The 26,894-nt window shown below is 32.0% G+C and overlaps 1 protein-coding gene across 1 annotated transcript; it reads right to left on the reverse strand.

Annotated features, from left to right (window-relative positions):
• Positions 1-1,346: 1,346 nt before the first annotated feature.
• On the reverse strand, positions 1,347-26,894 carry LOC113403632 (probable cytochrome P450 49a1). Its single transcript, XM_064218407.1, has 13 exons — positions 26,754-26,894; positions 18,449-18,563; positions 17,220-17,396; positions 9,449-9,614; positions 9,244-9,333; positions 8,320-8,436; positions 7,882-7,958; positions 7,389-7,584; positions 6,760-6,904; positions 5,386-5,549; positions 4,908-4,986; positions 4,284-4,484; positions 1,347-1,495 (listed from the first exon to the last, which is right to left on the reverse strand). The coding sequence occupies exons 2-13, from the start codon at positions 18,552-18,554 to the stop codon at positions 1,388-1,390; spliced, it is 1,626 nt and encodes a 541-aa protein (XP_064074477.1). The 5' UTR covers positions 18,555-18,563; positions 26,754-26,894; the 3' UTR covers positions 1,347-1,387.

The following is a 26,894-nucleotide window of genomic DNA, read 5'->3' on the forward strand; positions in this document are numbered from 1 at the left end:
AAATAAAAGACCAATAAAATCAAAATATACTTTATTCAAGTGGGCTTATATATCGATAAAATAATAATAATTAATCCTCAAAGGAGATTGATCACTTTGTATGAGTGGTTTGGCTTGAAGTGGACACTCACTAAGAATAAAATCTTATTTCACCCGGACGAAGTCGGGAGCTAATATACATATACCTATATTTTTATCTAAACCTCCAGTCAAAAACAAAATACAATCATAATTTTATATCGATTTAATATTAATATTTAAAGTACGAGTAATAACTTCTGTAGTTACAAATTTATTAAAAATAAATTATTTTATATTTAATATTACATACTATTATCAGAATATATGGTTCTTTAAAATATATCAACCAACACAAGGTACTCTAAATTCATTTTTTTTATTTAATTAATTCTCTAAATATTATAAAAAATAATAAATTGAATATACACGCGCGTAACTTTTTATTACTTAACATGTTTAACTATGTTATTGCTATTAGATTTTGCAAGGCGTTTCAAAGATACTTATTTAATCCTCTCATTTTGTTGGCGTACTTATATAAATTTATATTATTTTAATAATAATCGATTTATTAACTCATTGCTATTAACTTTTATGATAATGTTTTACATGTGTTAAATATAAATAATACACAGGAATTAAGTAAAAAAAATATCTAATTTATTTCATAACTTTAATTAGTATGATAAAAAAGTTGCTATATTTACTTCAAAGGCGTTTAGTTTAAGAAATTCTTTATATGATTAAGTCTGAATTTACAAGAATAGGCAAATATTGCATTCAAATCCACCTGACTATATGAATACAAAAATAAAATTATGTAATGATTTTTTTACAAAATGTTCTTTAATAATATTGTAATACATATTCCAGATAAACAATATCGATCAAACCATCAATTGAACAACAGAAATTAATTTAAATACAACGCAGTACGAATTTCTTAAAAGATTTCGCTTAAGATCACAGAGATATATTACATAGAGAATTTTACTATTTATATTAACAGACTGCTATACTCATTGCTAAAAACTGTAGACGTATTCTGTAAGAAGAAACTCGAACGTCACCGCAGAACTACGAAATAACCAAACGTGATACGCAACATTGACCATAATCATTATAAAACTTGTAAGAAACACGTATCAAAATGGCGTATCACCGTAAATCGGTTATCAATATTTCACGAGTGTATTACGTTGCGGATTCCTGCAAAATAGCACTATAGTAATTGGGCTGAGAATTAATAAGTTATTAGAAAAGTACTTTTACGTCTTAAAGTGAAACATACATAAAAAAATGATATGCATATGCTATATAACAACTATGAATAACATATGTACATATATATTTAATACGCAGATGTTCACCGGTCGATCAATTTTATCCGAATGGGACCGTTTGGCGTGTACATGGGATGTACGTGATATTCAAGCGGCTCGTGATGATACTCCATTTTAAATGAATTCACCATCTGTAAAGTATATCATATTTTATATTATTAATAAAATAACTATATGAATTGAAAATATTATAATACATTGTTACAGTTGAAACACTTGGACATCGGAGTAGTGCAAAAACCTTCATTAAAACTGTAATTGTGGCTTATTGCTTTCACTGGTGATAGGAGGACAGGTTCAATATTTTCCGATTATTTAAAGAGTTGGAATTGCGAAAGAAAAAACCGAAACTACGTTTGCTCAATTAATATCTATCAATCAACCTCCATCAAATAAAATCCCTTAATTTACAAAATTTATAACATTTCTTTATATCGTCAAATTTTAAAACAATTAGAAGTAACAGAAATATATGAGAAAAGTATCCTCTGTTTACGTAATATTTCGCTTTTGACTCCTAAACTATCTATCACAAGATTTATTTGTTGGCATCAGGAAATCCATTTATACAACAGCAAGAGAACCTTCTGCTTACTTTTTTAAATATATTTTTTATAACATTACAAACCGCACGCTTATTCCAATACCGTCACTAAACGAAATTTAAGAAAATTTATATTTTAACACCATCTAGTTGCTGAGAGCGGAATTTACATTTTGCTTCGATTCTTGTGTCTTAATTCGCAGCCGTTGATCAAGAAAGCAATAGTTGCGGATCGACACTAAACGAACTCCTCTCCTCCGTCTATTCCTACAACGACAGTACACAGATAAGTACGTGTCGTTGTTTATAAAATACAATTATTTTGTATGTTAAACCGTCATTTTAAGTTTACTGTCAGCTTTCGACTCTCATGCTTCGAGAATCTTAGGATTGACACAAGTAATAAAACGTCATTTTTTGTTTAAGGTCAGTTTTTTTGTTTAGGGTCAGTTTTCTGTTACCATTAATTAAATATTGTTCGTATACTGCGATTACAAAAGTGTCACTGTTTGCTTTATGTCGCTTTTCAAATTATGAAAAACATTTTGTGTTATAAAATTATCTGCAATTCATTTTTCATTTTGTTTAATGACGTTGAGTTGTCCCAAATTATGAAATATTTAATTAACTTGGATTTCTGTAACTTTGGTTTTGCCTCTTCCTATGTGCAAAACTGATGTTATATTCTGTTACAAGTCCAAGTTGAATGGGTACTTCACAGCTTGCGATCGCGCAAGATATCAATGTTAATGTTTCGTTTGGAGTGAAATTGGCGGACTTCGAGGAGCTAATGATATAGGCTCATTTATTATATTGTATTTGGAAAATAAATCGGAATCTATACATGATATACAAAACCTAGAAATAGTAGTTTATTCTGACAACTATTTTGGTCAGGCGAAAAATCAAAACATGTTTTTGATGTACGAGTATATGCATGCTGTCAGTAACATTCATATTAAGAGTATAACTAATTAGTTTTTAATAAATGGGCATCCTCAAAATTAAAACTACAATGACAGCTCGGTCTTAAAATAAGTTTAAAAATTCGTGAATACCTCGCCGAACTATTTACCTGAACAATACATGACCCTTATACAAACAGCGAGAAGAGAGATTTGGCCAGAGTCTGGTAGTAAATTGAATAAAAATAAATAATGTGCACAGTTCGATTATCGGATATATAGATAATAGACTTTGACAAAGAACTTGACGGCAAACTTAACGTCTATCACAAAAACTCTTATACTCAAAACGATTAATAGCTGCTTTGTCCAGAATGATCATCACGCTTACGGGCGTTCCAGAAGCAGGTATAATTTCGACCTTCAAAAGCTGTATAAGGTCCAGAGTATAGTTGAATGCTCGGAAGAAAAGATATTTAAAATCTCTCATTGATAACAATTTAATCCATTCTTTTATGGAAACGAGTTTTGTAACAGCACTGTTTGAATGAGTAGCATTCAATTTTATAGTTAAGCTGATTGTTTTCGTAATTTCGATATAATCTCATTAAGACTGATTTATTATTAAGATAGTTAAAGTATCTCATAATTACAAAAAATAGTTTTAGTAAAACGAGTTAAATACTAAATAGTGGTACATTAACATTAACAGCTATTAATTGCTTATGTTATAGACTTATCCCATAGAACTCATCTGCTAGCAAAGTTATATGTTTTGTTATTATTATGTTTATTGATTTTTAAGTGCAATTTTATTATAATTTACATAATTTATATATTTTTTTAAATATTTACGGTTTGAATTTTGAATAATTTATACGTATTTTATAAGAAGTAAACCAAGGAGATATTATCCGTGACCACTTTCCACTAGCACACTCGTTTTCGCGGCTTTATTATCGCTAGTCAACCAAACCACAGTATAATGATCGGCTAGATGACAAAAATGAATTATTATTATTTTTGTATTTCCATACACTTATGAGAATAAAATGACACTTTAATTAATATAGAATTTATTTTATAACAGTAAAGCGTCACTATAATTAAAAAAAAATGAATAACTAACGATTAAATAAAAGTACAAAAAATATTTACACCCCCCCCCCCTTCATTAAGAATAATAGTCGTTACAAATTAAAAATACAATATTTCGAGTAAAGTAAATATAATTTTTTTATATCAAATACAGTTTTCTTAAAATCTTTAAATAGCTCTCCTGTAAAATTTACTTTTTTATGATAGTGACTGTATCGGATTAAACGTGCGAAACGACTTTTTACGTAATTGAGAGCTCTCTATCGCCTTATACTCTGTGCGGGAGACGTCGTATTGAACATGGTGAATGTCAATGTCAACCTAACGGTCATTGACCTTGTATATTAATACCTATATTATATATTAACTTACCTTACAAATAACAATTTGCATTTCTAATTCCGCAAATCTTCGTCCGAGGCACATTCGTTTCCCGAAACCGAACGGAAGAGACGCAAACGCGTGATGTTTGTATGTGGAACGTTGTAACCAACGTTCAGGACGAAATTCTGATGCTTTAGAGAAATATTCTTCGCTGTTAGCCATCACATAATGTTGGAATATTACTTGTGTCTGGAAAAAACATGATTATGAAATCAATTTTTGTTACATACGTATATTTTTTTATCGTCTAAGTAGGCGAACGAGCAAATGGGCCACTCGATGGTGACCACCGCTCATAGACAATGGCGCTGTAAGAAATATTAACAATGTCTTACATCACCTACGCCAACCTTGAGCCCGTAGTTACATTAACTCATTATATATATAATATGACTTTAAGACTTTTGTGCAATTAATATACAAAAAGTAGATTATGGTAGATAATTGTTGGAAAAACTGAACAGGCATTGCAACATACGTAAGCTATTTTATCAAATAAAATTTAAATTAACTTTCCTGAATAAAGATTAATATCTTTGTAATTTTTGTCCGGTTCCTTTATTAAGCATATGGTAACCGGACATTTAGCAAGCGAGACAATTTTTTACTTACACCTTTAGGTATATTGTAGCCACAGATAATCGTGTCTTTGGTCAACTGTCGGCCATTACCAATGACAACTGGATACATTCTGTAATATAAAAATTGAATTACAAAATAACATACATAATAATAACATAATCAGCCTGTAAATTTCCCACTGCTGGACTAAGGCCTCCTCTCCCGTTGAGGAGAAGGTATGGAGCATATTCCACCACGCTGCTCCGATGCGAGTTGGTGGAATACACATGTGGCAGAATTTCGTTGAAATTAGACACATGCAGGTTTCCTCACGATGTTTTCCTTCACCGCCGAGCACGAGATGAATTATAAACACAAATTAAGCACATGAAAATTCAGTGGTGCCTGCCTGGGTTTGAACCCGAAATCATCGGTTAAGATGCACGCGTTCTAACCACTGGGCCATCTCGGCTCAGTTACAATTACAAAATGGGACACAAATTTAAAGTTATTAAATTAATATTATTACCTTAGGACTTCCTTAATACAGGCCTTTAAATATGGCATCTGAGCCACATCGCCAGCTCTCAGGGGTCTGCCTTTTAAAACACTTGATATTTCTTTATATAGCTTATCCTGAACGTCTGGCCTTTGTGATAATTGATATAGAGTCGAAGCTACTGCATTTGATGTCTGAAATTCAATAAAAATGTATTCGAAAAATGATTTTGAATAGTTATTTTGTTAGGTGTACAAGTCTACATTTTTGTCAAAAATTTGCACAACAGTGAGACAGTCATACTTTACTTGGTGGTAGGGGTTAGTGCGAACTCGTCAGGGCTACCACCCAAACTACATATTATACCGCCAAACAGCGACACTGTGTGGCTTGCAGGATGAATGAGCTCCTGTAACTACTTATACTCGTTACGGAGCGAATATCTATGGGTATCGGTGACCGCTTTCCACCAGGTGCCCCATTTGTCCACCTGTTCACCTAAACTTATAAATAAATGGTAATTTTAAGATTATACTAAGCTAGCGACCCGACCGGCTTCGCACGTGTGCATTGCTGAACTAAATACAGACTGTCTTACAACTTTCACAGCTTTTTTGTCATTAGACAATACAAGCCGCTATGTTCAAGTATTTTTAATCTGTAATATCTTCCCTAATAGATAGATATCATAACATCGCGGACTTTTTGGAAGACATTTTTAAGGTGTACAATACTGTAGTACATTGTTTTGATCTATCTTGTAGGGTACAGCTAGCGTTTGCAATGTAAGCGCAAAAAAATGTTTTTATTTACGACATCACTTTAGAAACCTCTAAAATGACATCAGTGTTTCTCTACTATATTGTGCATGTATAGACCTTCCTCTTGAATCAATCTATCTATTAAAAAAATGCATCAAAATCCGTTGTGTAATTCAAGAGAACTAAACACAGTGATAGACAGCGGTAAGCGACTTTGTTTTATACTATGTAATGATGTAAAGCTGAATTCCCATCACAGATTTGGAATATGAATTCTACTAATATGAATCAACAAGAAGTTAATCCATCAAATGGCAATTAATAACACAATATCCAGCCAAGATAGCCCAAAGGCCCAAGTGAATTAATCAAACAAGGACCATTACCACTGAATTTATTAAATTCATGTGTTTTATCTGTGTGCTCGGAGGTCCAAGTAAATATCCTGAAAAAAATTTGGATTTATTCGAACAAAATCCACCTCAAGTGTAACAACCAATCTGCAATCGAGCAGCGTGGTGGAATAAGCTGCAAACTACATTCCATAGACCAGAAATAAGGATTAACATTCTGTAATTTTACTTTTTAAATACCGCTACTAAGAATTTTGTTGAATATTCATCAATAATGTTTCCATACGTACCGTGTCAATACCCACTAGGAACATATCGAGTGCTGTCACAGCTGCAACTCTTGGTCCAGCAGCAGCCACTAAATCTTGTAAGAGTGATTTGCTATCATTGTCTCTACATTCTTGCAACGCTCGCTCTACGTGCGATAGTGTAACACTGCCAATGTATTTATAGTGTTAAACAAATTATTGATGATTAGATTATGGTTAGAGTCATTGATGAGTTAAAACTATTAAAGGATAAGCTGTACAATACAAAAGCACATTTAGAAGTATATGGTTTCTGGAAACTTCAGCGATACTTCTAAACTTATTTCTATAATAAATTATATATACTTTAATTAACTATTGATCAACTATAGACAGAATTTTGTAAATTTAGCAATTCATTTAAATAAGTTGGAATGTTAGTCTGTAAATATTAAATACTGTAGAGACAAGCCGTATGTGATTAGGAATTTAACTAAAGTTACATTCTAAGTTCAGGTTTGTAGACATTTTTACAATTTATCCTATCATAAATACTAATATAATCCAAAAGATAATTACCATGTTTGTTAATTAATTGCTAATATTCCAAAAACTCTTTACGAATACTACTAATGATCTGACCGAACTATCAGTCTCGACAAACAAATTACCTCAGTATAGTGTCCAAAGCGGCAACATATTTCTTGAACATTGTGGTCGGATATATTCTCCACCACGGAGCCCGCAATTCCAATTCTCCAACGCAAAGAAAGAATGTGTTGACAGCATCTATTAAACGCTGACTTTCTGAACCTTCGCGTGACTCAAAACATCCCAGCCTCGTATCTAATGCTATTAATCCTAAAGCTGAAATAATATTACTTTCATTATATAAAAATGAATAATAAGATCTAAGTAATTACATTATATATGTTTTTTTTTTTGTACTTACTGACATCAATTCTGTAATTGAAATGGTGGAAAAGAGTAACCACTTAGCTTGTTTGGCGTGTTTAATCAGTTCGATCTACTTTCTGAACCGGTGATACTTTTACATTTAATTCATGTGACATGATGATTCAAAAATTTGAATAAAGAATATATTGATTTGATTCGATTTACAAAATAAATTATTTCTGTTTTTTGGAAATTTAATCGACTTACATTCCAGGGACCATTTGTGAACTTCATTTAGGAAATCGCTTGGCGTTTCTGATTCACTATTTCTTATTTCTCGCACCCTGAAAATTTATAAATTTAAGCCTAAAAAGTTTCAATTTTAATCACTTGTATCAGAATCGTTGATATTTTTTGTTATCATATCATAATTAAGGAATTGTGACTATTGATTGAATGAATATGATTTTCCAAATGATAACTAAAATAACTTAAGAGTACTCAATGTAAGTCCAAAAATAATTCTAAAACATATAACATCCAATTTTATCTTGCACTTTTTTGAGGCAGGCTCATAATTTTTTGCCCAAAGAACCTGAATTATGATCCAAAAGAGAAATTCTGCTAGTAGTCTCGTCGCATTATCAAACAGTTATACGTACAGACACTAATCTAAATTTTTGTATTCTTGATAATCGTATTCACCTGTTAACAAAAGCATCTGCTACTTCTCCGACCTGTTCAGTATACTGCGCTGCAGCACCAGTACTTAAGGCCACTCGAGAGACTTTTGTTCTGAATGCAGCCCAGGAATCACCGTGTCTGTTGAATTTAAATTCAAAATCATAAATTATTCATTTCATTACCAAATCTTAATTATTATAAGTTTGAAAATTATATCACAAACCTATCATTCCAGTTTTATATAAATATACTTGACGGGCCACTATGTTTTGAGAGTGTCAAGAAACGAAAAAAAGTAATAATGACATGTTTGACAGTAAAATCGGATATAGTGCGGTTGGACGTTTCTTCACTCTGACGCAACTTCAGGCTCTTTTGTGTAATGCTTTTGCATTTGTCGTAAGCAAGACGTGCCTGGTGGAGCGTCGTTACTTTATTATAATATCAAAAGTGCTGATTGTATTACTGTTAAACTGTAAAACCTTCAAACACGTGGTTTTAATTCTCCTCGCCCGCCTACCCACGATCGCTCGGCAGCCACAGATGGATACAGAAAATAATGATAATGGCAATGTGTCGTTATACTTAAAACTTGGAATGTAGAATCCCTATTCACTAATTCTCATAGCCTGATGAGGTGACTATATACGATACGACCAAAAAATATATCAAGTACAGGACATAATTTTTGAGCCACGGGCGTGCTAATTCTGCACTGCTGTATTTGATTTACCTAACTTTTACTAAATCAACCAGGGCTTAGTACAGTCCAGATTTTCAGTAATTTCATTCTTATAATACCTATCACAAGACCACAAAGCTATCAGTAGAAAAATTGTTCTTAACTCATAATATAAAATCCATTTTTGATATTGTGGTATACTGTTTTTTGTATATATCTGCGATGAATATATTATTATTTGTTTAAAATATACACGAACTTACACGGCAATAACTCCAGCACAATGTTTTTCAGCTCCGAAGAAATCTTTCCTCAACTCATGTTTGTAGTAATTTAACGACGGCATCGAAGGTCTGAAATTAAATTAAACCTACAATTAGACCAATGAGTCATTTGGAAATTACACTGAATAGGAACTAAATGAATTAAGAAACCATCCAGCGAAAGTCAGCTAACTAATATTTCTACCTGTGGGGAGCAGCGTCTTCTCCTCGGAAGACCCTTTCAACTTCTCCAGCATCAAAGACAAAGAGCATGTCTGGTCTTCCCAGTAGTCCGGCCATTTTGACACATTTGCCATATTGCTTTCGTAACGAAAGGCATACTTGATCCACGTGCTCCACTGAATAACCACCTGGAAAAATAGTGCAAAACATAAAAAAAACAGCTTTTAATCAAACAATTTATTGTCACATAATTTGCAATCACTATGTGCAAGCCGAGTAAAACGACAAAAACTCGGGGAATAAAACAGAAATAGACTATCAAATACCAGGCTGCTTGCGGTGTAAATTTCTTATCAGAAAATCCAGTACCATTTGTTCAAAAGACGCTTGAATTCGGGCCCTCGACCATATTAATTGAGCAACTATTCCGAGAAGGCAGATGACAAGTAAACGATGTAACATTTCAAATCGTCATTAACACAGACATACGTTTCTATTATTTTCGTACAGTTTTTAATTACGAATACATACTAGCCGCTTCATACGTCTTAACTAAATTATTTTTTTCTGCTCTACCTCGTTGGGTAGAAACGTATTGACACATTAACCTTATTAACCTCCTTCAACAAACACGCTATATAACTTAAAAAGATCTACTAGCTGGACAGCTTTGTATATTCATATTTTTTTTAATAATAAGTACACCAGAACTTTTCGTAACACTAATGAGTTAACTTAGGTATTAAATAAAACTAGGAGACTAACTGAGAACTAGAAGATCTGTCCATCAGCCGCCCGCGCCTTATCCTCGCGGTCATTTAAAAGAATCAATTACATATTTTTCTATATAGTTTAATACAGAATAAAAATTAAAAATATTAAATAAAAAGTCGCTCCTTCGTGAGTGTAGTTGTGTATATTCTTTACAGTATAGATTAAATTACACAAGTGTATGTTAAATTATATTCGGATTATAAAAAAATTATATAATCCTTATTTTATTCTTGAGAAATCGAGATGAATTACTTTTTATATATAAACAATAAGCCACATTGAATAAGTCAGATGAAAGCGATAATGTGGTCAGACATATGTTATTTACAACATTAGTGTTATATTTATATATAACTTTCACTTAATGACATGAGAAGATAATATACTATAATAAAGATCACGCACATCATATTATTATGAATCGTGATTTAGAAACACGCTAATCTTAACCGAAGATTGCAGACACAAACCGGGGCGTATCACGTAATTTTATAATCTAAATATTTGTGTTTACAATTTATCTCATAACGACGTTGAAGAGAAATATCACGAGAAATCCTGCACGTGTCAGGTGAAGATCTGCAGCGACCGCGTTTAACAACAAATCACCACACGATGTCAAATCAAAGTATACTTTATTCAAGTAGACTTTTCTAACCTCACACTTCAAAACTCACTCAACAAAACTGAGTATTGCTGTTTGCCGGTTTCTCGTTTTTGTACGCGTTACATGCAAACGCATTTCGTTTGTCCAATTAAGTCACACTTAGTACACTCTATTTTGACTTGACTTAATACTCAAACGCACGTAAGGAGTTCAGATTCCTTACATAGTACCATTAACGTACAGTTATCAACGCTGGCACGCGGATTGTATCACATATTTGTTTAAAAACAAAAAACTAACAAGGCACTCGTACGTCATGAAATAGATTTATATAAAGAAAATATTTTACTACATATATAATATATTGACAATGTAATATCAATCGTGAAAATTTTAAATAAAAAACAAAACTATATAACCTAAAGTTCGAAGGAATCAAACAGAAAAAAGAGGTACATTATTTGTTATTAAATAAACCAGCTAAAATATCTATATTTATGTAACTTTTTTAACAACACAAGTACATAGATGAAAAAGCTTGGAGCTTGTTGACTTTCAGGCAGAATGTCCCGTATGTTATATGTATGTATATGTTGAAAGAGGGTATCTACTAAGTTTCTTGCCGGTTCTTCTCGGTCGAATCTAAATTCCGAAACCAAAAGTAAACCAGTATTACTATTTTGATTTTGATTTTTAAGTTTATTTTTAAATACTAATAGTTTTTTAATTGTGAGATTTAAACATATTAATTGAGAAAACGAATTAGCAGAATTTTCGTATACTAGCGAACACCATGCCTATCATATGTAACGTTAAAATAGGGTGTCGGTGTTGACGAGTGAACTGTCAATAAAAAAAATATTTAAATTTCTTTGAGGCAAAAAAAAAAAAAAATCGGTAGAGATGGAAAAGTTTTTAAACTAAACAAATCCTCAAAAGAAAGTGCTCCGGAAGTCAGATAAATTATTTTAACATTACAAATAGATTTACAAAAACAGCAAATCTATGTTCAAAAATATTTTATTAAAAAAAAAATGAAAAAGTAATTTTCTTAGAATATTCTAAATTTAATTGTTAATATAATCGGGCGCCAGGATGTTTACATCCGTTTAAATTAAGCTTAAACAAATATTTACTAAATATAAAAAAAAATTTTAAAGTTCAACCAAAATATTAGAATACATGTCAAGATTCAACTTCAGGTAAAATTATTCAAAATTGACAACTAAGTTACTTAAAGTAACAAACTTAAAGTTACAAACAAGTCAATTTTATCAACTTGATTAAACCAAATGTCTAAATAATTTTAAATTAATTTAAACAGTAAATTCAAATAGTGAAAAAAATATTGTTTCAATAAAATTTGAATAAGGTTTGAATAAGGTTTAAATGCCAAATTTTTTATAAATGTAAATAAATTTCTAATTAAATCTCGCGCGGTTAAGTTTCGGCGAAAATAAATATGTAAAAATTACATACCAATCCAGTAATATAAATTAGTGTGACAAGGTTACTTCATTAAAAGTTTCCAAAAATCCATCTTCAACAAGTAAACTTCAAATTATAAGTATCCCAGACGTAAACTTCTCTTTAAATCTTCAAAATATCCAATGAAATGAAGTTGAAATGTTCCTCGAAGAAAAAAGTTGAAAATATCCAATCGAAGATAATGCCAAAGAAAATAATTCCCGAAAATTATTCAAGAAAATCATCCCAGTAAATAAATGAAGAGATTAATCCATGAAATAATTGAAGAAAATAAATGACGTGAAAATAAATGATATGAAATAATTGAAAAATAATATTGAAAAGCAACGTTGAAAAATAAATGTAAAAGGAGAAATAATTCTGATTAGAATCTATTACAAATTTCGAAATCCTATACCTTTTACTTTAATATTCCAAACAACTTACCCGGTCAATCCCGGTTATTTTTCACAGATAACAAAATGCATCATGGGAAATATTCTAAAAATTCCCTGTAAAGAACCACAATCGTTGTTACGAACACAGTACAATTCGAATAAATTCAAATTTCGAAGAAAGATTCAAAACTTACCACGAGGCGACAAATATCGGAATTAATTTTTATAATCCGACTTGGATTTACTTCCAATTCTTCGAAACAGTACTCACTGTCCATTTAAACGACTATTTTCAACAATATTCAAAGTTTAAAACAAAATAAAAGTTACAAAAACTTCGAAAATAAATTAGCATCACATTTCGACTCAAAAAGCGAAAGGAAAGTGAAGTTTAGACAAATGTCAAAGATCTTCTCAAAGATAATAAATCACAATTAGTTCGGAAATGCATAATGCATAAAAAGTGTATTTTCTATTTTAAATGTCAAAATTAGCGGTAATTTTAAATTATGCGTAAACATAACCTTAGAAATTGTTGTCAAAGTCAATTGACAGGTGACATCCTATATTTTATGTTAGAAATTCAATAATTTTGTTGAATTTACTTTAAAAGAATGTAAACATGTAACGTGCGCCAAAATTACGTTACACATATAAATCGTAAAACCTAATTCGTCCACCTAAAATGTCATGGTTTAATGACAACCTTGTACTGATTCCAGCATTTCGTAATCGTTCATCATCATTATTATGAAAGTTTTTGCATTCAATTTGTATTCAGACCACAGATAATGGCGTTTTGAAAGTCGACGAAATAAGTAGTTAAGTGTAATAGTGTTGTATTATAAATAAAAATATATTTATCATAAACTCTTAGTAGTGCACAATATAGCTGAGTTATTAGCAAATCGCATGAAATACGTAAATCTAAGGTCTGTTCTCCTACTTCCATTGGAATAGGCTGTATATATTTGTGTATACACAACTTTTAGTTTGAAGAAAAAATATAAAAAGAAAATTCTTTGTTTCCGGCTATGAAAGTTGAAATTTCGGCTTTTCTCTACTATAATATCTTGTTAAATTGTATGTAGGTAGTTAAAGTATTTGTAGGCTCGGCGCGTGACCTTGAACTCCTCGCGTGACCTTGATTCGAACCTCGTTAATTAGAAACGAGAATTATCAAAAACTTAAGATATACAGACTGAAAGTATAACTCGACATTGTAGAAAAGTTTTATATATCTGTATCTGATGCTGAGCATTGGGAAAACGTACAAGTCAGCGTTACGTCACGGAAGTTTATTAGTGTTTATACATATGTATGTTTATTGAAACATAGTAATTAATTGTATTTAAATTCGTTAATTCTATGCGAAGAGGCGAACATTATGTTGCTTATGAAACCACTAGTAATATGTTAATACTTTATTCGTCTATTAGCGATACGTTTTTTTACGATTACATATTATTTTAGTAAAATCATATTTCATTAACTTTCTAACGAAGCGGTTTACCATCCCATAAGAAGTTATCACCTCAAAAACTGCCCAAACATTCATATATTCAAATCTTATTAATACTTAAAAAAATATCCGTGTTTTGAAATTCATGCGTTTCTGAGCTATTCGTCCAATTGTGATGCATCTATGGCAAGTTCAGCTAAGTCCCTGGTCCAGAAAAGGCATTCTTTTTTTTTTTTTTTGCCCTATTATAATTTTACATAAACCCTTATTCTAACAGTACTAAGCTGTAAAGGGCAGCCAATCACTACCACATATTTAAAAATAAAGTCCTCTCGCCGCGTCTGTATGCGATAAACTCAAAAACTACCAAACTGATGAATACAGTTTTCAGTAATGGACGATGTAATTAGTGAGACAGTTTGAGGTATATAATTCATTATGATTTTGTATGAATTAGCTGAATTATGATGACTTGAAGTTATCAATAACAATTATACCGACCGATAGATATAGTATACTATGTTTAATGTAAAACCCTTATTCTGTCATTACGAAGCAGGGACGGGTACTTTAATATATATGTTATAAAATAATAAGGGGATTTAATTAAAATCATTTATTAGTGATCGTTTATATTATGAATAAACCTTTACTTATTTTACAATAAACTATTTTATAATTTTTATGTTTAAAGAAAAATTTAAAACCTCCTACAACATATCACAATGGTTTACAGCCTTGATTTATAACATGTCTATAGTAATTCAGTGATATGCTATTTTGAATAGTATATCCATTTATATAGAAGAAATTATACGCAGTTAAATCGGCGCTGAGGATCAATTCTTCTTATTTATATCGGTTACAATACGATCCCGATCAAATACCTAAACTTCAAACGAACCGCAACAGGATCATTGCGTTTGTAGAATTGGAAAACGGTTGAACGGCAACGTTTACGTTTCGTTTCTATCGCGACAAACTAACATTTTATTAGTAGAAACGTTGGTACTTTCATCCGATATATGCAGATTTCCTCAAGATGGTTTTCTTCACCGCGGAACACAAATTGAATAAATATAAATTAAGCACATGAAAAATCAATAGCGCTTGTCTGAACCCGCAATCATCGGTTTCGATTCACACTTTCTAACCACTGGGCCATCTCGGCTTTGCACGCTGTACGTATAACATTTTTACATACGTTACATTTATCGTTTTAAATATTCCATAAACGTAATTGTATGTTTCATATCTTGTCTCTTTAAAATGCAGAAACGGGTTGAACGTCCGCAAAAATATGAGGAATTGTACAGTCATAGTTCAATGACCTTGCGTGATTATATATATTATATAAATAACAACTTACTGCTATATTAACAAGCGACCTAAACAACAAACAAAACCGCTAAATTAAACAGCATCGAATCCCGTGAGGATAAATATTTAAATCAAATCGTCATGTTAGCATTGATTTAAAAATATACTGGGTTTTTCTGTCAATAAATTATTACCAGTTACGGAAGTTGGTTGTGAAATATCGCCGGATTTTTGAAAGGAGATAATGTAAACATGATAATATACGAAATGAAGGTAAATTTGTGTTTGTGCACTCACACATGCATTACAATTTATATAGTAAACTAATCCCTTATTTGCACTCACACTACGATACAGATGGACTTTACAAAAATACACTAATCTTAATAAGCCTAACTAACCGAATTTCGCCCACAATAACTAACGTCAAGAACTAGTTATCTGGGAAAGATATACTACGGTACTCCAGTATGCGTGTAAGCCCAGATGCACTCTCTACTTCCAGATTCAAAATCAAAATATACTTTATTCGAGTAGGTTTTACAAACACTTTTGAATCTTCATTTTACAGGATATTAAAGCTACCATCGGTTCGAAATCTTTCTACCGGGAAGAACCGACAAGAAACTCAGTAGTCTTTCATCATTTGAAATACATAGTGTCAGTTAAATACTATTAAACAGGGTTATTGGTAATTCGAAGTATTCCCGTTAGGAGGTGATAGGGGTGACTATTTGCGATAATTTTAACCCCCAAATGTGTAATGCAAAAGTGAACCATTTTTTTTAATTACCAATAACCCTGTATATATACACATGTGCTACTGAACTTCAAATATATTGTTGACACAACTTATCAACCAATAGAATAAAAAAAATTTCTATAATTACCTATTCGGGACAGATCATGTCTGAATAAAAGATGCCGAGCAGACACCGAGACAGAACAGATTATTTTTATTAGGGATGTGCGTTTTCTATGAACACATTGCACCTTTTTTGTTCACGGAAGTTAATTTACTAATATCATTGTTTTTTTTTTTGTTATTTTTATTATTCTAGTTTTAAATAGGCAAAAGAATTACTTCGTTGGTATATCTTGTATGTCATACATGTGTTTTTACTGAATAATGTTTATCTTAATACTATATCAAATAAAATATATTACATTATATTCACATAGTTTTTGAACTGTAATTACATATTTTGTGAACATCTCAGTCAATGGACTCAGTTATGAATTGAATGTAATCTGATTAATAAATAAACCAATACCGAAACAATAGGAGTTCATTATAATTTTGATCTCACATCTTCATAAAGATCTTTGTCAGTTTGTAACGTTCATTTAAAAAACGCGGTCAATGAACAGGGTTTCATAAAATAAATCAAAAGAGCATTGTTTAAAATAAGATATCCAAGGTTTATCAATATATTCATGGAGAATCTAAATTTCAAGGTTAAATGACCTCTTAGTTTTGAGGTCAATGAGTATTGACCTGATGGAGTTTTGACCTCACGACTTTTTGAATTTATCTTTTAAAGATCAGGTATAAAGTAAGATTGCTTAATCCTAAAAGCAAGCTAGGGTACAAAAATTACATTATATTGTCAGTGCTAAGGAAGAAATGTTAAAACTAAATTGAAAGGTACTTAATAGTATTATTTTGGCGCTTAAGCTTTTCTAACTTAACGATGTTTTATGTTGTGCAGTAAATTATTAAATTTATATAAAATAAATATATAATTAGATTGTAGCCGCTTACCTATATAAGGAATGAATCTCCAAGTGTTCCCCAATAAAGGAAGCGGCTTTGGTCCAGGTACTTCATCCCAGGACTTTACAGCAGGCCCTAAAGATTCCAACACAGAGGCAACAGCATGCGTCGATCTGGATCGTTGGCCCTGAGCAGGACAAGCTGGAGGCCGGGTGGAAAGGTTCCCTAAAGTACATTAATAAATTATTAAATATAAAATAAAAAAAATCATTGCGTCATAAACGTTCCATTCAGAGGTGTCACGTAGAATCATTACACTAAAATTCAATATCGATAAATCCAAATATATAAAATACAAGTATATAATCAAAATACTCTCTATATACAATAAGCACGAATACATACATTATTTATAATACGAATTATTTAGTATATTACACTGTCATCAAAGGTTAATCGTTAATTAAAAAGGAAGGCGACAAATACCTAAATCCCACACTCCAACACACGGTTTATAAAAACTAAAAAAATCTTTAACCTTTAATATCTATGATATGTTTAACAAAACAATTCCTTAACTACAAGTGAAACTTCCATGTGTTTAAAAAACATATTTATATCTGACATAAAAAATTACTTAAGATAAAACGACTTCAAAACATTGCTTATATATATTTTAAATCGTCCTTTTTCTTTTTTTTTAATTTAAACGCAATTATTTACGGATGAATAATGTATTCAATTTGACCATGACCTTAATTAACCGATGATTTCGGGTTCAAACCCAGGCAGGCACCACTGAATTTTCATGTGCTTAATTTGCGTTTATAATTCATCTCGTGCTCGGCGGTGAAGGAAAACATCGTGAGGAAACCTGTATGTGTCTAATTTCAACGAAATTCAGTTACATGTGTATTCCGCCAACCCGCATTGGAGCAGCGTGGTGGAATATGCTCCAAACCTTCTCCTCAAAGGGAGAGGAGGCCTTTAGCCCAGCAGTGAGAAATATACAGGCTGCTAATGCTAATGCTAATGCATGACCTTAATATTACGATTCTGTGCAATAGTATGTATAACAAGAAATCGTAAACGGGTACGTCCTGTCAAGTCGAAATTAAAAAAGACATATATATAACTGAATTTCCACGTCCGTTCCCTCGTTGAACTAATAAATAAGTATAAAGCTTAACTTAGTATTGGTTAAAAGCGATTTTATTTTTCCATTAACATTTCACTAATGTTGTAAGAACAATCACTGATGAAATAAAATAAACTACCTATATCTGAAGTATCAGCCGCTTGTTTCGCGACATTTGAAGTTCCCAGGCTCCGAGCACTGAGGCGCTCGAGGGGCCATTTCACGACGAACGCTCGACGTCTCATTGTAAGCTACTGTAAAAAACAAAATACATGATTCTTATATGCTACCGGTTCAGACTTTACGCCCAAGTGAGGTCAAAGAGGCTGACTGTTTAGAGAGGGAAATAGCATCAGCGTCTTGGAATGAATACAAGATATACATAATTATATTATATTATATGTAGCATAATTTGCTTACGTTCAGATTTATCATAATGTATTATAAACTCTTTCCCCCGCGTACTGAAAAAATATATGTTACGGTAAATAATAATTCTTAAATAAATAATAATTTAAAAGATAAAGTTTGTGTGTTTGTAGATAGGAGGTAATCTCCGAAACTAACAATTCTAAAAAAAAACACTTGTAGTAAGCCTTATTATTACTGGGTAGTAGTAGATTACAAATTATATCAATATGGTGTTAGAATATAAATAAATACATAGAGATCATATATAAACAAACATTGGGAAGGGGCAGAGGATTACACCTTGGCTGGGGTAGACCAGCCTAAAATGACCCTGAGGCCAATAATATTTGGACTTAATTTGGTCTTTTATTACAATGAAAAATGGTTCCAGTCAAACACTTTATATAATAAATAATTCGATAATTTTTTCACACGGCATATAACGATAATTGTTACTTCCTTTATCGAGCTATCCTTCCTGTCTCTATATATCTAAGGGCCCGATGAATTAGGTATTGGGTGCACATTATTTTCTACCTTTCACCATAAAAACTGTATAGTTTTGCATTCTTGTTTGAAAGATAAGGGAGCCAGTGTAAATTTACCAGTACAAGATCCGAATGGCTAATAAATGCTCCGTACATTGACGCCTTAACTATGACTGGTAGTGACCACTTACAAAGACCTTATGACACTTGAAGGAGAGCGTATACAATAAATGTTATCAGTTCTCCTAAATACTATATCTAATAGCGGTGGTGACCAGGTACAACCAAGTCAATATATCACTTAAACGTCAGATGAAAAACGTAATGAAACTCGAGTGCAATCAAAAATTGCGTTAAGTGCACATTGTAATGATCTTCGCGTATTATTAAGGTAGCAATCGCATCCTGTACTCGACGCTCGCATCGCGTTCATAATGTTTTACCTTCAACTAAAGCTGCTATTAAAGTTCCATCGTTGTGTAATTTTAAAGAAATAGATAGCGTTTAATTTAGCTATATCCATACTTATATTATAAATGCGAAAGTAACTCTGTCTGTCTGTTGCTCTTTCACGGCCAAACCACTGATTCGAATTTGATGAAATATGGTATACAAGATGCTTGAAATCCAGGAAAGGACGTAGACTACTACTGCCTAGTATCTGACGACCAACCCTTGAGAAGCGATTGAAGCCGCGAGCGACAACTAGTTTAATATAAACATATATTGGTGTATTTAAATAAATAAATAAATATAAATATTGGACAACATCATATACATTACTCTGATCCCAATATAAGTAGCTAAAGCACTTGTATTATGGAATATCAGAAGTAACGACGGTAGAACAAACACCCAGAACAAATACAACATAGAAAACTAATGAACTTTGTCTACATCGACTCGGCCGGGAATCGAACCCGGGACCTCGGAGTGGCGTACCCATGAAAACCGGTGTACACACTACTCGACCACGAAAGTCATGTATGTTTTTGAGATTAATAGACAGAGATTTGACATCGTTCGAACGGCCACCACGAAGGTTATGTACAACATATATTCATACTGGTACTTTTTGATGGAATCGATTTTACATTCCAACACGCGCAGGGCCGCGTTATAACAACACTTCCCGCAAACCCGACCCATTTTGCAGACGGCCATCGCACAGTTTTACAGTGTAAGGATCCCGCATAACCGTCTCGAAATCAAATTCCAGACAGTACAGAAAACCTAAACTAAGTATATGTTTTTGATACGGGATTTTAGAGGTACGCAATTTTGATGACTAAAAAATTATAATCATTGTAGTCAACATGTATCCGCTTTCTAATATTACGAGAACGTAAACTCGTTCTTCCTTCGAGTTTCACGTTATGCAGAATAACTCCAATATTTAAATTATCGTGAAAGTGAAATGTTAGTTAAATGGTAACAGTACAAGGATAAATAATTTTGCACGAAGTACCAAGAGTCTTGTCAATAAGTACATAACATAACATAACATAATCAGCCTGTAAATTTCCCACTGCTGGGCTAAGGCCTCCTCTCCCGTAGAGGAGAAGGTATGGAGCATATTCCACCACGCTGCTCCAATGCGGGTTTGTGGAATGCACATGTGGCAGAATTTCGTTGAAATTAGACACATGCAGGTTTCCTCACGATGTTTTCCTTCACCGCCGAGCACGAGATGAATTATAAACACAAATTAAGCACATGTAGTAAGTGGTGCATGCCTGGGTTTGAACCCGAAATCATCGGTTAAGATGCACGCGTTCTAACCACTGGGCCATCTCGGCTCCAATACATATAAATCTTGTTACATAAAAATAATATTTTAATCGTAAATGGTGAAATGATTAACCGGTTCCTAATCCGGAGGGCCGACATTACAAAACCGCTCCGCTAGAAATTAGTCATATGAGAGCTGATAAATGTAAATCATTCCTAACCAATGCCCGACGCAATTTAAGATAAACCATGATAAATGGGATGACGGTTAACGACATTTAATAGAATTCTTACAAATCGCAATATTATATAAATGTAAATATATAAGCGAACATTTATACTTAAACGAAAATAGCCAGTAAATGTCCCATTGCTGCCTGCTGTCCCATGAAGGTGAAAAGAAGGAACGAAAACTAAAATAAAAGTCAATTAAATAAAGTCAGATATATTATAAAATAGATTTTATTACTTTATTGATAAAAAATCTTGTATATGCGTGTTGTATATTGTCGGTTACATATTAAATACTTCCTTAGTTTTACTTGTTATTCTCTATACATAGAACACAATTTTCCGCAGTCGATTACTTTATAGTTTTCACTGTAAATTTTAACCGAGATGTTCCAGCGGTTAGAACGCTGCATATTTACAGCTTTCTGGTTCTAACCTGAACCACAGAATAACGTCTAGTAATAGTTTATAATGATTATATTATATTTTAAGAAGGTTTGCTTTACATAACTGACACGGATTAGTGTAAATATGATTTTTCATAATTCCATCTTTAGCACACTAGAAGGGTTAAGTTTATCAGGAACTACCCTCGAGGTATAAACTATTCAATAGAAAATAAACATTAAAATCTATTTACAAAAGGAAAATTAGTTGCTTTTGATGTTGCTATTTGAATTAAATATTTATTTTGATGGACTGACATTGGTTCCCTGGAACCGAGGACGGACCCTAGTGTGGGATGCTACATGCATCGACACGCTGACCCCGTCTTGTATTCCAGAAACAATATCAAGAGTCGGAGCCGCTGCTGAAAAGGCTGAAGCGAATAAATGATCCAAATATTCGTCTTATTCTAAATTATGTTTTTGTTCTATTTACAGTTGAAACCTTGAAGTAGTAGTGCAAAAACCTTTATTAAAAGTATAACACCTCGCCTTATTGCCTCCACTGTTGACAGGAGGGCTGGTTCACTTTTTGCCAAGAGTATCGAAATTGCTATTAAACGGGGAAATACTGCTAGCATTCTTGCCACAATTTATACAGTAACTATTATAAAAAACAAGTGAATTCAAATATGTCAATTTGAAGTTTCAGTTGTCAACAAAATGTAAACAATTTTCGGTAGTTCAGGCGCAGGACCAACGGCTCCAACTTCTAGACTCAGGGGTGCCATTAAGAGTTTTACTATAGGAAAACCCTATAACTTTCTATCAGGCTGACCTGAGATCCGCTGCCATATATTTAGCCACTAGACCAAGATATACCAAATATAAAACAAATATCTGTCACATCCCTCTTAGTTACTCAACACGTTACATCATTAATGCACGGACTATTTAGGTTGGTGTACCAATATTGATTTATGAGTTAAATATTTAAACTTCGAACATAAGAAAATGAGCCAAGTGTACGTTCGTTTGGTTTAAGGTTTTTTATTGACAAAGATATCGCGTTACAATCGTGACGTAACGCTAACTTGCGCGTTTTCACAATACTCAGTATCCATGTCCATATCAAGTTATACTTTCACAGTCTTATATCTCACGTTTTTAATAATTCTCGTTTCTCATTAGCGAGATTCGAATTTCAAGGTCACACGCTGAGCTTACAAATATTGCTACATAAAATATAAAAAGATCGTAAACCGATTTGGGTGTAGATCTCGATTCTACAATGTGTAGTCTTGCTAAAATATTAAAATTGTTTTGAAAAATTTGATATAATTTTATTTTTACTTAACAAAAACAACCTAGTTGTGACTTCTATAGCTGAAAAATGCGTTTAACCCTAAGCTTCTGTCTGTTCTTCTACCCAAGTTTGTCTACGTCTCGGCTAGAAGACCTACCCATCTACCTAGCTAGACGTCAGGGGTTCGTATTAAGGATATTTTTCTATATCAAAATCGACTCAGCCGAAACCTATAAGTCTTAAAAGAATTAATCAGTAATCTACGATCCTATAATTAGAGATTTTTTAAAAAAATATCGTTATACTGGTGACTCACCAGCTTCGCAAGGGTGGAATTAATTAATGAAGAAAATTATATGATGTCCATAATATTTATGGACTCAGGAATAATATAGCTTTCTTCTGGTGAAAAAACTTTTATAATTGGATCATTAGTTCTGAAGATACATACAAACAAACAAACAAACAAACAAACAAACAAACAAACAAATATCTATGTATAATATAAGTACACATGTAATGTAAGGAATGGCTAATATATCTTACAGCGCCATTGTCTATGGGTGGGTGGTGACCACTTACCATCAGGTCTATATACTCGTCCGCCAACCTATGCCATAAAAAGAACAATAAGTAACTTGTGAAATATTGCAAAACGGCTTTTATTGACTTTGACATTGTATATTTATTATAGTCAAAATCGCATAACACTGTCTGACATTACACGAACGTTATCTGCGGTGAATTTCGAGTTTGCTCTCACGAGCTGCACGGACAGACAAAGCTACTTTCACATTCATAACACTATCGTTACACCAAATCGCATTCCCGTTCACTTTATCAAATAAATAGATCGGAAAACAGTTAATAATATAAATAATAAATAAATATTGGACAACATCACATACATTACTCTGATCCCAATGTAAGTAGCTAAAGCACTTGTGTTATGGAAAATCAGAAGTAACGACGGTACCACAAACACCCAGACCCAAGACTTTTTCTACATCGACTCGGCCGGGAATCGAACCCGAGACCTCGGAGTGGCGTACCCATGAAAACCGGTGTACACACTACTCGACCACGGAGGTCGTCAAAGTATCGATTATATTTTGCTATGAAACTTTTTAAGAATTTGGAATAAATACCATTATTTTCAAAAACGAAAAACAAAATCCCAACTTTTTTCAGTAGGTGTCTTTATCTAACAGTAGCTATTAAATTAAATGTAAAGGTACCACCAGCGAAGAAAATAGATTTTACCGTGAAGTACCGGCATGAATCTAAGTAGTTACTCTTTAACATCTATTTACATACATATGTTATTTAAATACAATTAAATTATTTATATTTAAAACTATTTCTGTACAAAAATCAACGACTGCTAACATCACGAATTTTATAGTCTATATTCTAGTGATTTAGTGTGTAACAGACCTTATTTTTTTATTTATTTTTAAATGTGATTTAAAATTATTAAACGGGTGAAGTTAAAAATAACTATGGATACTTAGAGCCCATACACGCGCGATTTGTACGCGCGTTTTTGATACGCGACAGCTGCACACAAACACAAGCACACAAAAACAGCAGCACACCGTGCTCATTATTACAATAACGAAAACCGTGCCCCGAGAAGGTTGTATTGACTTTGTGAATCAATAAACTAGATTCTATTCAATCGTAGTGTTTATACAATTCGGTTTATCCATAAAAAACAACAATTATCTAAATATCTCTATATCATTACGAATTTATTATACATTGTGGTTTAGATTTACACAAGTCGTCTTTAAACTATACAAGTGTAGGTATCACCGGATATTATACCGCCAAACAGCAAAATTATTAGTTGCGATCCGGTTTGAACCGTGACTGAGTCAATGTACTACAGGCACAAGGGACATAACACCTGAATTCCCAAGGTTGATAGCGATGTGAGAAATGATTAATATTTCTTATAACGTCAATGTCTATGTGCGGTACTTAGCGTCCGCGTAATATATCATAAAAATAAATATACTTTGTTGTAAAGATATCGTAACGCAACTGGTAATAATAATAGGTATGATTAATCGTCGTATATTAAAAACAAACTCGTTTCAATTCAATGTCGTTTAATATATTAAGCCATGGGCTTACGAAATTATATTAAGAGTCGCCCTACCTTGACAATTGTTTGCATACGTTTCTGGTAATAAGTACTATGATTCTATGTTGATATTAGATGATATTTGCTCACTTAAGGAATATTAAGTGAGCCTACCAAACTTGTTATTAAGTATTAGATGGGGAGGTCGAATGGAATCTAATTGGCCAGTTGAAGACATCTGCGGTTATCTTTGGTTAAAATGCTTGCACTACACTGAGTTTTTTAGCGTTTTAACAAATACGTTAAATTTTGAAAGCGGAAACATGCCCCCTCTCGGACTGTGCCTATGTATACTATTTATTTAAATAAATAAAAAAAACCTCTAACCAATTTGTATCTCTTGTTTACTTTGCTTTACTTTAATTGATAAAAAGAGTTCTAATTACATTACCTATTCACACTCCTCGACATCCGAACAAATTAGGATTGTACACACGTACACGCTGAATACATAATACAAAGACGTGGTGCAAATTATTTACATAAACAAATATAAGCCTCATTATTTAAATAAAAAACAAATACACATCAAATTGTGCCCTTATTAATAAACATGTAGTTAACATGCACTGTTTTGGGAATAAATGTAATAAAAATAATTTATTACTCCGATGTTTTATTAATATTATATATTCAAAAGTAACTCTGTTTGTCAGTCTGGTAAGCTTTCACGGCTAAGCCGCAGAACCTATTTTGATGAACTTAGATATGAAACAACCTTAAAGACCATGGAAAGACATATAATTTTTTATAAGTAAAACCACCGACCGCCCCGGGCAATAACGCATGGGCGAAGTTGTGGTTCATTCTAAATAAAATCATTTTTGCTGATTTTTTGTAAACAATTATAGTACAGGACTTTCAGCTTCCAACTGCGCAAAGTCAATGAATCACTGCTGGGACAATGCAGGCTCTATTATAAAAATACGTAGATTTACTTTAAGTTTACCGATTTATAAGTTTAAACCAAATCAAAATCAAATCAAAATACTCTTTATTGTACACCAGTAAACACATCGTTTAGTCACGTTCAAGAAAGATGTACAAGAGGCGGCCTTATCGCTAAACAGCGATCTCTTCCAGGCAACCTTAGGGTAGAGCAAAGAAACAGATATAGAAAGAGGTAGGGGTGTACAAGGCAGATATAAACAAAATATATAAACCATATTCTAAAAATATATATAAAAGAGACGCATTATTTAATAAAAGTAAAGAGTACCTCGTAAGTCCCTTATCGGTTTAGTAGAATCTACATTACGAGCATGAAATATATTTCGTAACAAAATAAAAATAAAACTAATATGAAGTTTTGTAAAGTAACAAAAAAAGCAATATTTTAGGTACGATTTTGATATAAGGTACCTCATTAGCCCTTGTGATAAATTACTAAGAAAATGTACGATAACTTTAAATTTTAAGGCATTAATATACCACGTATACTAAGTTCGCTTATTAAATACAAGAGAAGCCACAATACAATATGTATAAACAGATAGTATTCAATAAAAATCATAGTAAATAAAAAAAAAATATAGTTATTTATATAAAGGGAATTCAAATTAATAATAATATCAAAATTATAAAGTATATAAGCAATTTAAAAAAAAAATACTTTAAAATAAATAAACTATCATTAAAATAAAGTTTGTATAATATATTTATATGAGTTTATTTTATTAAAAAAATTAGCTTTGTATGTATTTATGAGAATTATAATTAAAAAATTTATTGTTATTTACCTTTGGATTCACTTAAATTAAACACATACCACAGCATAAAATAATAAATTTCCTTATTATAGTTTGCAACACACAAATAACAGTTACACACACGAATTATTTTAGGACATAAAAAAAATTGTATTGTGTTAGTATTTCGCA

This window comes from Vanessa tameamea, chromosome 22 (assembly GCF_037043105.1).
Source record: "Vanessa tameamea isolate UH-Manoa-2023 chromosome 22, ilVanTame1 primary haplotype, whole genome shotgun sequence".
Classification (NCBI taxonomy): domain Eukaryota; kingdom Metazoa; phylum Arthropoda; class Insecta; order Lepidoptera; family Nymphalidae; genus Vanessa; species Vanessa tameamea.